The sequence below is a fragment of the Anopheles gambiae genome, chromosome 3 (genome assembly GCF_943734735.2).
Source record: "Anopheles gambiae chromosome 3, idAnoGambNW_F1_1, whole genome shotgun sequence".
Classification (NCBI taxonomy): domain Eukaryota; kingdom Metazoa; phylum Arthropoda; class Insecta; order Diptera; family Culicidae; genus Anopheles; species Anopheles gambiae.
Window position 1 is genome coordinate 69396320 of NC_064602.1, and position 15732 is coordinate 69412051.

General features: G+C 44.9%; 2 protein-coding genes and 1 long non-coding RNA gene across 7 annotated transcripts in view; 2 read left to right on the top strand and 1 right to left on the bottom strand.

Annotated features, from left to right (window-relative positions):
- The window catches only part of LOC1275861 (uncharacterized), a 312032-nt gene that overhangs the window by 196640 nt on the left and 99660 nt on the right, over positions 1–15732 (bottom strand). The window lies entirely within an intron of this gene.
- Positions 1–15732, top strand: part of LOC1268519 (fasciclin-3) — a 100482-nt gene that overhangs the window by 77552 nt on the left and 7198 nt on the right. For all 4 annotated transcript variants that reach the window (XM_061657783.1, XM_061657781.1, XM_061657782.1 and 1 more), the window contains exons 3-8: positions 10612–10726; positions 10802–11013; positions 11104–11232; positions 11309–11518; positions 11590–11768; positions 11844–12105. In XM_061657783.1, the coding sequence (XP_061513767.1) occupies positions 10612–10726; positions 10802–11013; positions 11104–11232; positions 11309–11518; positions 11590–11768; positions 11844–12105 (1107 nt within the window). The remainder of the gene's footprint in view (positions 1–10611; positions 10727–10801; positions 11014–11103; positions 11233–11308; positions 11519–11589; positions 11769–11843; positions 12106–15732) is intronic.
- Positions 12180–15203, top strand: LOC133393314 (uncharacterized). Its single transcript, XR_009766090.1, has 2 exons — positions 12180–12492; positions 13280–15203. It is a non-coding gene; the product is annotated as an uncharacterized LOC133393314 (long non-coding RNA).

Below are 15732 nucleotides of genomic sequence, written 5' to 3' on the forward strand. Positions count from 1 at the left end.
TTTATTCCCACTGCTTGGGAAAAGGCAAATTGTTGCTAGTCCGCAAGGTATAAGGGGCTCTAACTCTCCTCTACCTTTCCATCCCTGGATAGAGCGCCATCACTCAATCATAATCGATTGACGCGCGGGGTGGTAACTTATGCAAGGAAAGGAGAGGCGTGGTACTGTTATTTTACTTCGCACTTCATCAGTGTCTCATCTCCACGCTCGGGAAAAGGGAGAGCACTTGAAAGATGAGTGTACAAAGAAAACAAGAAAACTCTCAAAACGTGTCAATGATGACTTGCTCTGGTGGTGAACGTTGAGCTACAGCTACGGCTGCTATGTTGCTATGAAGAAGAGCACATCCGGTGTAGGCCTACTGAATCCCCCCCTCTCTCCCTGCTACATGACTGAACGCTGAAGAGGGTAGACCTCAAAACACAACAACTACAGGTCATCCCGCGCACATTCATATTAAACGACAGCAGCAACAACAGCATCAAAAATGGACCGTTTTATCCCTCCGTCGGTTTTGCGGCGCATCATCATCTTCGCCCGGTGTGTTCATCTCCATTTCAATTTTTGCCACGAAAACCGCGAACTCCTCCGTCTCCTTCGGTCCCCTGGTTGAATGAAGTGGAAATGATTTTCCTTTCACTTCATTTGACCTGCCCGAAAATGTCGCATCCGGTCGGTTTCTTCTCTCTATATCTCTTTCTGTGCTCGCTCTCTGTACGTGTTTACCTTCTCGGAAGTGCGGGCGGCATATTTGATGCGCGAATGATGGGAAGGTAAAGTTCATAATCTTTCTGGACGGATCTGTGCTGCCGCTTGTGTCCCCGCACCGGTGGCGTTTCCAACTTTTCAACGCCTCGTGGCCGACCGACTATAAACAACAATCCTCAATGTCATCACACACAGAAAGGCACACTTGTCGCGAATGGTAGTCTATTTTGTTTTCGTTTTTTTGCTGTCTAGATCCTTCTTTCGGCAAGCATCCTAGCGAGCACTCTTGTAGCCGACTTCAAATGGCGTCGTCCTGCCAACCGACAGTTCAATTTCGCTAGACAAAGTTATTTTGAAGTCGACGAGTAGACGACGATGGTTTATTCTCCACGTGGGGGTGGTGGTGGTGTGGCGTGTGTTCCATCAATCTGCGACCAATTGCCGTCGGTCGATCAAGCGTCAAGAATTGTCAACCCGACAGCGCACAGTGCTGTCTATCATAGGCCCTGGCTGGACCCGTCTCCCGAGTTTTCTCGCGACAGTCGTCAGAAGGTGGAAAGTTGTCAACGGCGGAAATGAATGTTTTTTCTCTCTCTCTCTCTTCTACCATTCTTTGTTCTCCATGTGCGCCTGATTGTTATCGAGAGGAGCTGGGAGATGCAGACAAAAAAAGGACAAATGAATCCTTGACAGAAACAGTGGAGAGAGATTAGTACGTGCAAATTGAGCAGAATGTCCAATTAGAACCGATTGCCGGGGACGGGGACAAACGTGGCGAGCTCTGATGACTGTCGCGAGGATAATTCTCAGATTAAATGGACAAAATGGGTACAAGGCATTTTTGGAATTGATTATTCAGATTCATGAAGTAATCTTGGTGTAGAGGTACATTTCGATGGATTAAAGCAAAATTGAGGACAAGCGATGCTTTAAACGAAGATATCAGAATTGGAGGAATTTCGTCGCATTAGTATCTGGTTCCATTTTCGGAACGAATGTCCAAATTCTTAGAACAATCTCTCCAACAAAAAAACAAGTAGTCTGGAGGTCAACAACATTGTCCACAACTCAGTATCTAGTTCACGGTTTAGTGCACCAGTTCACGGTGGCATAATTGCAGGTGAAAGCCACCAATCGACCTAATAGCAAGCGCACGGAGGGGAATGAGTTGTTAATGGTTAGTTCAAAGCTTGCCGAAGAAAATCACAACTTCAGAAGATCGGAGAAGGGGGGTATCGATCGGGTGGCTTCGAGGAGGAAGGTTCGATCCAGATCCAGAGATGCGGTTGTGTTCCATTGCACGCCACAAATAATGAGCACTGACATTATTATAGTCCAGTGCATTAGTATGTTAATGATGGCGGGCTGGTGGTGGTGTGTGGTGCAAATTGATTCGGCTAGCTTCGGTTTTCGGACACAAGCGCACTGCCGTCACGGAATTGGAACTCGGAAGGAACGGCGTTTTACTTGAGCGATCATCCGCGTGGGGGGCGCGCAATGTGTCCCCGTTGTAGATGACGAACAGAATCGACCTAGAAATGTGGTGGTGGTGGATTACGGTTCTTTGTCGCATGGGCCGGGCCTGTTGTTCGGTTCATTCAGCCGTAACGTCGTCGGTGGTTTGCCGCAACCTAGGAGGGAGGCCGCTAGCAGAGCTATTACTGACAGCAGCAGTAAAGCCCCAGTGTTTTTTATTGCCCTTAAAGTGTGCATAAATATCATCTATGGGTGGATCAAGAAAAGGAAGGAAGGGAAGGGAAGGGAAGGGCGGTGTGTACCGTAATCGCTAATCGGTCCATTTGCTCTTCCCGGGCGCTGTGACGGTTGAGGTCATTCAACGTTTCGGCGCGTAGAATCATCCTGCCTAGTATATATTTCCCCCAGATTCCAATGCATGCCAGGCGGGAAAACCACAAACATTAAATTAAACGGATTGAGCAGCGAGTAATAAACGATACGTTATCAGCGGTGCGTAACGTACTTGAATGGTTGAAGGTTGTATTTGGTTGGGTGGTAGGTATATAGGGAAAATACTTCCATTCGTTGATATTGATTAAATTTGCCAAGCACACGCGTGATTAGTGTGTCCTGTCAATCGAGCTTGTCAAATGTCTTCGTTTCTCCGGAAAATTCTACACATGAAAATTCTATATTCTATACCATTTAGCTTCAACAACACTCACATACACTGTAAAATAATGATCTCCCCAACGGGAATGAAATTAAACCATCTTCCGAAAGGACAAAAAAACACTCCAGTGTAAACTCAACAACAACGGGGCTTTTGTCTTCTCCATCATCGTTTGCATGCTCTTTATTGCAGTAATAGTTTCCTCTTCGTTTCAAAAAGAGAGGATATCGAAACCCCTAAAACAAAACAAAAAACAACGCCACAGAATGAGTTTAAAAGCATACGAGAGGAGATCCACAACTCTAGCGTCTCATCATTTTCCAACTATCGTTACCTAGTTACCGAAACCATCAAAGAGCTTGTTGTCCGGGATACCGGGATAGAAAAGAACAGGGACGTGGTTATGAGGAGCTGTGTAGCCTTCTGCTGTAAGGGATTTAGCCTGTTCACCCTGTTCGATGTTCATATTGTAACCTACTGGTGTATGTGTATGTATGTCCCTTCTCCCAAGAATGGGTCGAAATTCGAAGCAGATCGGTTTTATTGCCGGCGGGGCAGTTACTGCTGCTACTGCTGCTGCAAGGTGCCATCGAGTATAATGCTCTTTCCCATGCGCTGCATGCTGAAACCGGATGATACTTGCAAAGGATATACAGACAAACAACCTAACCAAAAAAAAAGGCGGACGAGATAGTTTCCGATGGTCTGGCGGAAGTCAAAAAGCGGAAACTGAGTGGTGTGCTAATTTTTTTTTGTGTGTGAACGTTGCGCTTGCATTTAAGACCTCTGCAAGAAAAGGATGTAACAGGGTCCAGGAACATAGCTTTCCACCAGTAACCATCCCCTTTTGCCTCATCTATCCCTGGACGCTGATCAAGTTGATGTCCCTTTCTTCCCTTTCCTCTTAATAAAATGGCAAAAAAGTGGCAAAAACAGCTTGGGATAGAATTTCGGTAGCAGCAGTAGCAGTAACGCCTCGGGACAATTTCTATCCATTGATAGTGCGCCCGTACTCGTTCCCACAACCTCTGCTGCACTTGCTGTAACTTTGTTGCAGTGTGGTCCTTTTTCTGCCTTTCTCGCTTCCGCATTCTCCCGGTGGACTAATAATAGCGAGAGATGGTCTCGGGGAGCATCATTCAACGCTATCCCTTCGTGACTTTTTTTTGTTGTTGCCCCATACCATCGCTCACTAACCAACGTGACCGAATATAGAAACTGACATTTTATCCCATTGTGTCTCTCTACGTGTGTGTGTGTATGGTACACTGGTTGCTCCTGGCTGTGCGCTTTCCACCCCGCTTCCCATCATTCTTCAACTCGCCCCCTTTTGGTTCCACCAGCCACACACGTGTGGGACAAACGATATATCCATAATGCTTTTTCGGCCCCAAAGCTAGAAGCCAGAAGCAGAAACCGAATCCTTTTTGACACTAGTATCCTCCCACTGCCACAGCATCCACACCATGGGAACCGCTCTTCTTCCCGGACTGGACCAAACTCCCCTTTCCCCGAGAACAAAAAAAAACCCACCACGAAAAATCTCCACGCGAACTACAATAAATTTTATTTAACTGACAGCAAATGACAGCGGCAAAAATATGATACGTAGCTTCTGCAACTACCACTACTACTACTGCTACTACACGGATTGTGCCGGTGGTGGCTCGTTGTACACTGCCCTACTTACAGCAGCAGTGGCCCGCCGTGTTGTCCGCCACAGATTTCGGTGTCCACTGGTTCGTGCTCGCTCTATTTTGCGATGCCCTTTTTCCTACTCGAACAAAAAACTTTTGGGGGTTGTGTGTTCGCTTTATCCCCACCATGCTGGCGGTCAGATCGGTCAGTCGGTCAGCGAGGAGCGAGCGGGTTGTTGTGGTGGGTGGTGTATAGATATATCTCATCTTCCATCCATAGCAGCAGGAAGACGCGCAGCACCAGCAGCGAAACCCATCGCCTACAGCATCGAAAGGATATTTCATTTGCCAGTCTTTCGGTGTGCTGTGTCCACCCACTATGTGTGGATGGGATGTGGGGGTATCTGTTGCCCAGTGGTTCGAGTGTGCAACTGTTTCCTTCCCTTACGGTAGCGCTGCGCCGCGCGTATCTTGCATTACGGCGACAGTGCGAGCCCCAAAAGCCTAGTCCCGGAAGATGGACAATATTACATCGTGCGCGTGTGTGTCTGTTTCCCCCCTTGTGTTTGGGATAAACTCCGTCGGCACATTTATAGTACGAACGAATGTTTTTATCCATCCTAACTCGCGCATTCCCTCTCCCTCTAGTTCTAGCTAACATCAGGGTCCCGTTTTCCGCGCCCGGCTCGTTACTGGCGCATTCTTGACGCCTGCGGGAGAAAATAGGGACCAAGCATTGTTGCGCACTTCGTCGGATCGGAGGAAGCAATTGTGCGCTCAAAACTTTCTCCTCTGGTGTAAAACACACATCAATGTTCGATGCGCTATGATGGCGGCGAAGGCATGCATTCGAATATGCTTCGAATTAGGAAGTGAAACGATGGTACGCTTTTGTGTGATTTATGGCGGACGGAGCCAATCCCAAATTTGATTTTAGTTTGCACAGCAAAAAAGCTAAAAAGCTCAGCTCAGCTAATTCACGGCAAAGCATTCGAGTAACTTTTAGTCCATTGGAATTGGAGTATGTATTACAGTGGGAATACTGATACGTAACTAATTAGATTAATTGAAATTCTTCGTACTTCGTAAGGAGTCATCCATAAACTACGTAACACATACTGGTCACCAGCGAAACTTGGTGTTGTAATGTTGGTGTTGCTTGGTTTTTGTAATTATTTGTTTAGATGATAAGGAGCCATTCATAAAATACGTAACGCTCACTTAGGGAAGCGAAGCAGAAGATATTGAGCCACGCAAAAACGATATGCTTAAAATTCAAATTAATATTAAAAAGAATTTAATACAATTTAAAAAAAATGTTTTGCATGTAAAATATATTCTATTACGTTATATATGGAGGTCACTTAAGAAGCTTTTTTATGCATTTCTTATTTCATTTGTAAGTATTTGATCTCAATTGATCGAGGCTGAGTTACAAAAATTAATAAATTTAAAAGAATTCACATCAATTATGACCTTGTTAAAGCCAAACTGCTATCTGGAAGATAGGAATGAAAATGACCCATAATTGCTTAGTAATACTCTGTGCCAATTGTCGCTGTCATTGTTTGGCTCAACTATTTGTCTCATTAACGCTAGCAATAATTAATTAAAATTTGTCCTGAAAATATCTCATTATTGCAATGAGCCAATGAGCCGCAACGATGCAATTTTTCGTGTGCAAACTCTCCCCATTTTACATTTCGATCGCTGGCGTTCTTTGTTGGAGCTGAAAATTCCCAGAAAGATTGCTTCTGCTGCTGCTGACATACTGCTGGTAATTATTCTCTACCAAACAACGAACCAATGCGAGCTCCTTTGCGCGAATCAAATATCAATCAATTAACAATTTTGTCGGTTTTATTTTTCGACATATTAATAAAACACACCCATACTATGTATGCTGCCTCCGGTCGGGTATGGAAAGCTCCCAATTACACGACAATATGCAATTCCATTATAATCCTTCCAGGCCGCGGGGCAGCAGTGCGCCCGTCGAGTCAATATCACGCGACACGAGTAAACGCATAACGAACGAAAGTGGGTTCGTTTGATGTTTTTGTTTTCCTCAGTCCACTTGTCACATTTCTGGCCCAGGCAGTCTTCTCATAAACGTGGAAACTCTGTGGGGCGCTCTTGGTAGACTTCATTCTACTGCTGCTGCTGTGAACAACAATATATTTGGTTGGCAACTGCAAAAACAGCAACGCAGCACCCAACACGGAAGCAATAAGGCTTTTTTCCACTGCTTTCCTTCCTGCAACTGAATTGCACTGTGGCGGCAGTAGAAAAAAAATTTGGGAAAACACGGCACAGTAAGGAACGCCGATCCTCATCTCATACGCGAGCCATCAGAGGCAACAGTAGGGTCTGTGTGTTTTGGGTATGAAAATCGATTGATATTGCAATCGTTCCCTAGGACCCGGGCGCTGGTCAGTTCGTCTAATAGTCTCCCGTGTGACCGTCCCCGGACAAAGAGAGAGAGAGAGAGAGAGAGAGAGAGAGAGAGAGAGAGAGAGAGAGAGAGAGAGAGAGAGAGAGAGAGAGAGAGAGAGAGAGAGAGAGAGAGAGAGAGAGAGCGTTCACAGAAGTTCATCGAAAAGCAGCTAGACGCGAGCGCGCGCAACGGTGAAAAAGCGTACAAGCGCGTACAGCGCGGAAATGTACCACCAGCAACACGCACACAATAAAGTCATTGCAATCTTTTTCTACTCTTCCTTCCCTTTCCTGCCCCTTTACAGGGCGGTCCAGTGTGAGATGCCATTTGTTACACAGGGGCCTCGTTTTCCAATTTCATCACAACGGCAGCCCTCCGGGAGGGCGCTGTCCTTGTCGTGTGCCAGGTTGTTCAAACAATCGATGGAACTGGCCGATGTAGCTGTAGCTGGACGGCAACGACGACGAAGAGTGTGTGTGATCGCCAATAACCCATTGACCATGCACTGTAGTTTCCCACGGATGGATGCTAGGAAGAAAAAAGAGCCCCGGAAAGGCGTAAACTGGGCAAAGAAAAACGCTTTTCCTCGTAGTGTTGTTGGGTCGGGTGTACGATTGGAATGCCAGAAAAAGGGAGGAAGCACGCACACTCAAACACCCAATGTACAAAGGTTACACGCGACTAGCATACCGATTGTGGTCTTAGACACGGGGTTGTCGTTCGCTGTACGTTCGCACAGGATAAAAATCGTTTTCGGTTGGTGTGTGTGTGTGTGTGTGTGTGTATGTGCCAACCAATTCGCAAACCACCATTTGCTGCCAGTTTGGGAAGTAGCAAAAAAGGGGAAAAAATGCGCCCATCTCTGGGTGGGCTGCACAAAAACCGCGCAAGGCTTGCTGCAATCGAAAGCACTCGTCAAAAAGAAAAAGCTTCTTTGCCATTGGAGCAGAGTTGCGTCGGTCGTATACAGCTGTTAGAATGCTCTGCAGTCATTTCAGGAGGAGACAAAAAAACCTTCTTCACTAGACAACAACGGAAAGAAGATAGAGAGAGAGTGTGGGACACAGATAAGAGCAAAGGGCACACAGTTCTCGCGCCCGCAAAGGGATGAAAATGTAGTCAGATGTGTACGTTAGCCAGCAAACAAGCGTTTTTTGCGAAAGGGATCAGACGAATTGTGTACCAACGACTACAACCAAGTACCCCAACGAAGAAAAAAAAATGCTGGACACATTTCAGAACAAAAAATAACACACCAAACCGGCATAGAAAGCGACTTAATGGAAGAGAAGCTCCCTAGCAAAAGCGCACAGTTCCTCGCATCCACTGAGAACGGGGTCAAAGCAACATCGTGTTCGGTATTCATCTCGATCGCCTTACGGGGTCGGTCCGGGTGGAAAATGGTTGTGTTATCCCTTGTGTAAGGAGAGACTATGTGTGTTGCCGATTGGGAAGATCGTTTATGTATGCAAATAGGAAACTGGAGGCTACTAATGGCTAGTTGAGCGCAGTTTTTTTTTGGTATTGTTGTTCGTACGTTTTATGATTCAAAACCTTAAAAGCATAGCATATGCTTTGCTTTTCGCGGAATTGAGAGCTAATCTCTGGAAATTTGTTTTACTTCGGCTAAATGTTTGCCAAGCTTTTGTGCCAGAAACTATCATGAAAAACCCCTTGCATTGTACTCTATTTCAACAAACCATGGCATGTTCAATCAAATGCAACTTCTCTTACTTTTGTTGCTCTTCAGCAGTGCTTCCCAAGGAAAGATCGATTTGGGACAGCAGAAAATCTACCTTTTAATCAACTTAATTTTTAATAATTTGGACTACTTAAAGCTGAAACCTGTTTCCGCAGTAGGTTAAAAACGGTTGGTTCGATTGGTCTATTTAAGCTATACAAATGTAAGGAAAATTGCTGCAACTTTGTACTTATTTCAAAGCATATATTAAGTAAACCGCAATAACACTTCCTTTCTTTTGTGGGATCAAACTGCTAGAACGGCTTCTATAAAGCCCACATTACAACAATCATTTGTCTCCCACTTTTTGGAAGATTGCTGCTATTGTTTCACCTTTTTCTTTCGAAGTAAATTAGAGCTTTTAAAACAATTGCATCATTTCATTGAGTTTTCTAATGAGAAGTAGTTTTTTTCGTGCCGAAAAAGTAATGAAAAGAGGATAATCATGTTTATTTATTCATAGGATTCCTAATTCTATTTACCGGGAACGAAAATTTAAGCAAGAAAACATCTAAAAAACGAAAAACGAAGGTCTGCAAATGATCAAAAATGAAAAAAAAAACACTTGAAGATAGCAAATGTTGCTGAGAAGCAGTCGCCCCAAGGGTCTTGATATGTCCATGATTGTCTTCAAATAGAAATACCCTGCCGATAAGGATGTCCGTCAATTTCCTCAGCATTAACACATATTTTTTGTTAGCTCATTACAACCATCCATTTTTAGCCCCGAAAACCTCTTTAAACATTTACATGGTTTTACAGTTTTTTTTTCGTTTAGTGCACCCATTATCCTGCACCCATCAGCGGATTAATCATATTTAAAAAATGATCACTGATTGAAAAAAAAATTGGGAACCACTGCACTACATCAACATAGTTAAACAAAAGCATAATTTAAAATGCAAAATAATCTCATCAGCAAATTCATTCAGAGCGAGCTCTTTTGCTCCATTTTTCTATCATATAATCACTCATTGAACTAGCACAAAACACACACAAAAGAGTGTTTGATTATAAAGCACACCACCTCTAACGCGTCTAATGCAAAAATGGCTGCTGCAATTGTTTTGGCTGCATCGGCAATTTCATGTAACAGTCATAGAGTGTGCGCGATGCTCTCTACCCGTCCCGCCACTCTTCAACCATGAACAAGCAGCAGCACAAAGAACAAAAGCTTTAATTAACTAATCAGTCTCGACGATGATGATGGTTACGGAATGATAACAATTTGGCCCAACTCGTGGGGTGGTGTTTGAAAGAGCATAGATACAGCCACATAGACACGAATGTTGAATGTGCTGACATGTAGGATGGGGGTGTAAAGGAAAGGAAGGGACTGTTATGCTGATGTTATCCTTGCTGCCTAAAAATTCCCTTGCGCTCGCTCGCTATCTCTCTCCTACACCCGCCGGAAACGTCTCTCCCCACCACACATACAGACAAAAGCTCCCTTTTTCCATTACGCGGGAAGCCGTGATTTAATTTTTGCGGATGAGCTACAGCTTTTGCCGCTGGAAGAGGATCAAGCCCCATCCCCTGATGCGCCTGTGTGTCGGCCCGAGCCATCATTATCATCATCCTACGATTATCTACAAATGAATCATCACTTCAGTGAGTTGTAGGCAATTTTAATTAGGGATTAGACTGAAAGGAGACCTGTGCAGGGAGAGAGAGAGAAAGAGAAAGAGTCTCTCTAGTGATTTGCGTGAAATTGGATTATTTAGTTCGGATTTGGGTTATCCTCGAGCGTTTGTTTTTTTGTTCTTATCTTCCCATTTTCCTATTCATTTGGTGTGGAAATCCGATCGAAATATTGTGATTAGATTAATTAGCAGCAGCAGCGCGGCATTGAATTGTAGATATTGAAAAATGAAATGTTGTTTTGAAAATCGCAATATTCCAATTATTCTGATTTGTTGGACTAATTTATTTTTATTTCTGTTCTCTTCACCTACAGCCACCACCACACACGCACAGGTCGTCGACACAGAGCCACGATCGATCACAGTGGTCGAGAATCAGGAAAACGTTGAGCTTCACTGTCGGATAGGCCGTCCGGCTCAACTTTGCCTGTAAGTGTTTCAAAGTTGCAAATTTGTACTTTACCAGCTAAACTGATCCTTTCGCTCGCTTCTCTTCCCACGCAGCATACGGATGCCCGGCCTCAATGATCAGATTGCGCTGAGTCCGACGGAAAAGTCGCCCGTTGCCGGCTATCACTACCACGGCGAAGGGCTGGACAAGGGCTCGTGCGGTGTGCGCATCGACCGTGTCACTGCCGACAATGCGGGACTCATGAACTGCACACTGTTCGTGGACGGACGAGGGCTGACCGGCTCGATCGAGATTGTAGTAGCATGTAAGAACACGCTCTAGTTGAGGTGGGGGGAAAACAGCCAGAAGCAAGAATTAATTTACATTTCTGCATTTTCTCCCCTTTTATTATTAGTCCCACCACAACAGCCCGTGATTGAGGTGGTGCAGGGCAATTTGGCCAACGTGGAAGTGAACAGTCAGCTGATGTTCCGATGCACGGCGGAACGTGGCAACCCGGCAGCAAACCTGTCCTGGTTTTTGGGTACGTATCGAGGCCTGCTGTAAGTGATTTCTGTAACGACGCTATTAACCGGACGGACTTTGTTTCTTCCATGCAGACCAGGAACAGATCTACGAGGGTGTACAGTTCCCGGAAGTGCCGGAGGAGTACTATGACGAGCGCTCCAATAAGCATATGTTCACTGCGACCTCCACCCTGAAGCGCGCCGTTCGTGCGGAAGACAATGGCAAACGCTTGACCTGCCAGGCACAGCATCTCGCCTATCCGGAAGGTGTTTCGCGCACGGATCTCATCCTGGACGTAAACTGTGAGTGGCTTCTGTGATGCTTCTTCAATAAAGGAAGAGAGTGACTAAAGCTTTTTTTTCAACTCCAACAGTCCAACCACAAGCCCTGCCCGACCAGGTCGTCTACGGACTGCAGCTGGGACGTACGGCTACGGCAAGCATGGTCATCAAGGCGAACCCGTCGCCCCACGTCATGTGGAATATTGACGGCACGGATTACCATCAAGGCACGGAACAGGGCCGGTACGCGGTACCGATTCCGGAAGCTCTGGTAAGACAGCTCGATAGTTTCCTTCCCCGTTCCAAGCAATGCGAATTAACACACATCCGGCTTCCTTCTTTGCAGGGCAACAATCGCTACAACGTGTCGCTTACCATCGCCGGCCTGACGCTGGAAGATCTGTCCAAAACGTACGTGCTGCGCGCCTCCAACAACTTCGGCGTGGAAGAGTACCGCCTTACCCTGCGCTCGCAGGACGAAGTGTTCAGCGAGTCGAGCAGCTTCGGCACCGGCGAGATCGTCGGGCTCGTGCTGGCCGTCGTGATCGTGCTGCTCGCCGTTGCGCTGATCGTGGGAGCCCGTGCAACCGGCAGATGGTGCTTCCGTGGTAAGTTTAATCCGATTTGAAGCGCAGTGTGCCATTTATTTTTGCCAACGATATCGCGCCAACAATACACACAATCAAACGCACAAAAGCCCTCTTTTGGAGGGGTAAATATAACTGCACACTAATATACCTCATGCCTTGGCGGAAGTAAACTAACCTCAAACAAACAAGAAGCACACAAGCGCGAGAGAACGTGTGGGTTGTGTAGCACCCCCTCGCCCCAATCCGTCCCAGTAACAAGCAAATTGATTCCTTACCGAATACTTTACATACTCCATCAACTCTCACAAGCACACAATACCGCAGGCGAGCGCGAAGTACCGTAGGTTGGGAGAGAGACAGACAGACAGAGTAACAAGACCGCATGCCTCTCTGTAAGGGTCACAAGTAAGTCAAGAAATGCAAGCTTGACAGTGTCATCACCACCGCCTCCAGTGCGTTTTGTCCATCTGCATCTCACGCTCATAAAAGCTTTGCGCCTTAAAAAGAAGAATCGTTTCGTGTTGAGTTATTTCGCTTTTTAATTATTGTTTAAAAACTCTTCTCATTCATCATGGATTGAGTTTGAATGTCACAAAAAACAAACCATTTTTGCCTCATGCGCTGTGTTACACAGTTGGAAAAGAAACATTCCCTCTTGCACCAAGCAGCGTCGGAAGCTTTTCCCCATGCACATCCCTGCACACAACCTCCAATCACATTTGAAAGCGAAAAGTATACCCAAGAAGACAAAAATATTGGCAAAGAATGTCATATTGCACACATGGCTGGAGATGCACACCAGCACAGCGTCACCCAAACACGCGCTTCAGCTACATTCCGTTTCACTTGTCTCGTTGGTTCACCTCCTTTGCCCAAACCTTTCTTACGCTGAGAGAAATTTGCTCCCATTGTTTTTTTTTGTTATATTTTCACGGTATTATGTTTCCCATTCCCAATAGAACGCATTTCCTCGAAATTCTCCCTCCCCCTTAGCAATGTTGTGTGTGTGTGTGTGTGTGGTACATGTGTTTCCTTGAATTTACCATGTTCATATCTTTGTTTTCGTGTGAAACGGATCCTTTAACCGTCATTCTTTTCTTTTCCCCCACTTTCCCATTTTCTTTCTCTTTCTCTCTCTTCCTGCTCTTTCTCTCTACTCGTTTCTTCTCTATTTTTTTCTCTCTCCTTACAGTTAGCTTGTATCAGTAGTAGTCGTTACAGTAACGCATAGAGTAACACTACGAGCACAAAGCTCACACACGATGATGATGATGATGTCGTATCCAAGCTGTGTGTTTAGTAGTAGGGCAAAATGCCGTTTTTGTGTTTTAGAAGTATTTTACTCTCCCCCTCACCACACACACTCTCTCACTCCGTCCAAATGTATACAATCAGTGTCGTGAAGATGTTACGCGTTACACAAACCCATCCATACATACTCTAGCGATTAAGCGATCACGATAATCTTAGACAAGAAAGATATACAACCTTTTGGTAGGCTTTTCTGTAATGCAGCTCTCGCTCTCTCTCAAAATGTGTTCAGTTTAGGAGGGGAAGAAACAAAACCCCCCGCGTGCCTTTGGTGTCTCTCGCGATGGTGGTGTGCACCACGGCGATGTGTGTTCTCACAGTAATGTATTGTGTTGTGTGTCTGTGTATGTGTATTTTGGTGTCAAATGAGATTATAGAATTTTCCTCGTACTTATCACAGCACTGCTGGATGTAAAACAAGCAAAGACAAATCGTTACAAACTTATTACTCTCCCTCCCCATAAAAGGGCGCAAGATATGCTAATGTTTAAAACTGCCTACCCGAGCTTTTAAGCGAAGCAAAGCGACCAAAAGACAAACTGTTATAGCAATCACACACACACACGCGTGCGCAACCATGACAAAAGTAACGGCGGGAGAGTAATTAATTATAGGCAAGCGCAAGTATAAGCGCAAAACCAACCTCCCTTTTACGCAAACAAAACAGCGCAGCGCAAGGAGTGGCAGCAAAAGCAAAGCACCATTGTAGTCGCTTAATGAGTAACAATGAAAAGAAAAGCATTATTTTAAGCTTAAGCTAATTTATTCCGACTAGTTCTGGGGCAAAAATGCTCCTTTTTCCCACTTCGCTCTAAAAGTAGTACTAGCAGGAAGTTTAGTAGTGCTGCTGAGAGGAGAAAGTTTAGTGCCAGGTCTGGAAATGGGAAGAAAAGCTGCTTTTAAATTCATTCGTATGATAATTAGATCTGTGTTCTGACATAGCCGTCTACTGTGCATTTGAAGCACCATCGCTCCTTCGTACCGTCCTGCGCTGGGTAGGGAGAATTGAATCGTTTTAAAAAGCAATTGCGTACAGTCTCTCTAAGGATTACTCTTTCTATTAAAAAAAAACGGAAATCTGTCCACTTTTTACTCTCTCCGTTAAGTGTGCGTGTGTGTGTGTTGGTTGTGTGATATGTATCGTTCATATTCAAATTGGCTTCAAATGGATCGTAGCAGCAGCAGCAGCAGCAGTACCAGTACAAATGTGTGTATAGATTTAGAAGATAAGGGGCAGCAGTGTTAGGGCTCACGTGAAGTAGATTACCATTAGTAGATTTCCTTTTTTTTTTGTATACATTTTGCTTTCATCTTAAAAGGAAAGCACTTCGAGAAAAACAAACAAAAAGAACACAACAAGTACGTAAGAAGAAGCTGTGAGTTAATGACACACTATCAAGGGAGATGTGGATGGTATAAGGCTAGAGAAAATATCAAACGAACCGAGGGAATGCGAACGTCCATGACATTATAAAGCTCGTCGAATCTATATATCCCAAGAATCGAAACGTGTCCAATCAAATCCGAAACTGAAACTGACGATGCAAACAGAATACTGCTTGCGTGCGTGTGCGTGTGTGCGTTGGGAGAAGAACAACCCTTCCGTGTAAACCCCCTCAACAGCGTGCCTGTGCGCTGTTGGCCTGCATCTAACGATCAAGAAACAGAAAGGTAGGGACACGTCCTCAAATGAAAAATGCAAAATGCACCACTCCAAGTACAATTGCCTCTCGCTAGCATGCTGTTTTAATACAATTAGAATCCAATTGGACCAATAAAAGCGCAACGGATTTTGAAGCAGAAAACCCGTTTTTTTTGTTTTAACTTTAAATTGGCATAGGTCTTTCACGTCGAAACCTTAAAAGTTTTGTGAACGAATGCTGCTACCTACCACGTGGTGGCTAATGTGGTTTACCTGGAGAAAAACAAAATGTTACCAGTTTCTATGCTGGTGCGCTACCGCTCTTGCTACTACTACTACTACTGCTACTACTGAAACTACCACTAATGCTTCATATTTAATCAGATGCAAAATTAATTCTGAACAGCATTCAACGACTGCTTCTTTGCTGTGTGCTGTTGTACCTTACAATCTCTATCTCTCTCTCTATTACTTTGACAAGACTTAACAAGAGCAGAGCTAAACTTGTCCACCTTGACACAGAAGGATGAAAAATGCAAAGCACAAGCGCCGCCGTGTAAAATGCTACGGCACGTCCAGCGCATATCCTTTCTCTTTTGTTGCAAGCAATAATGAAAGGAACGGGAAAAAACAACTCTCGCTCACACATTTACCCCGGGTGAATGTGTAGGATGTGTATCTGTAGCGAAAGG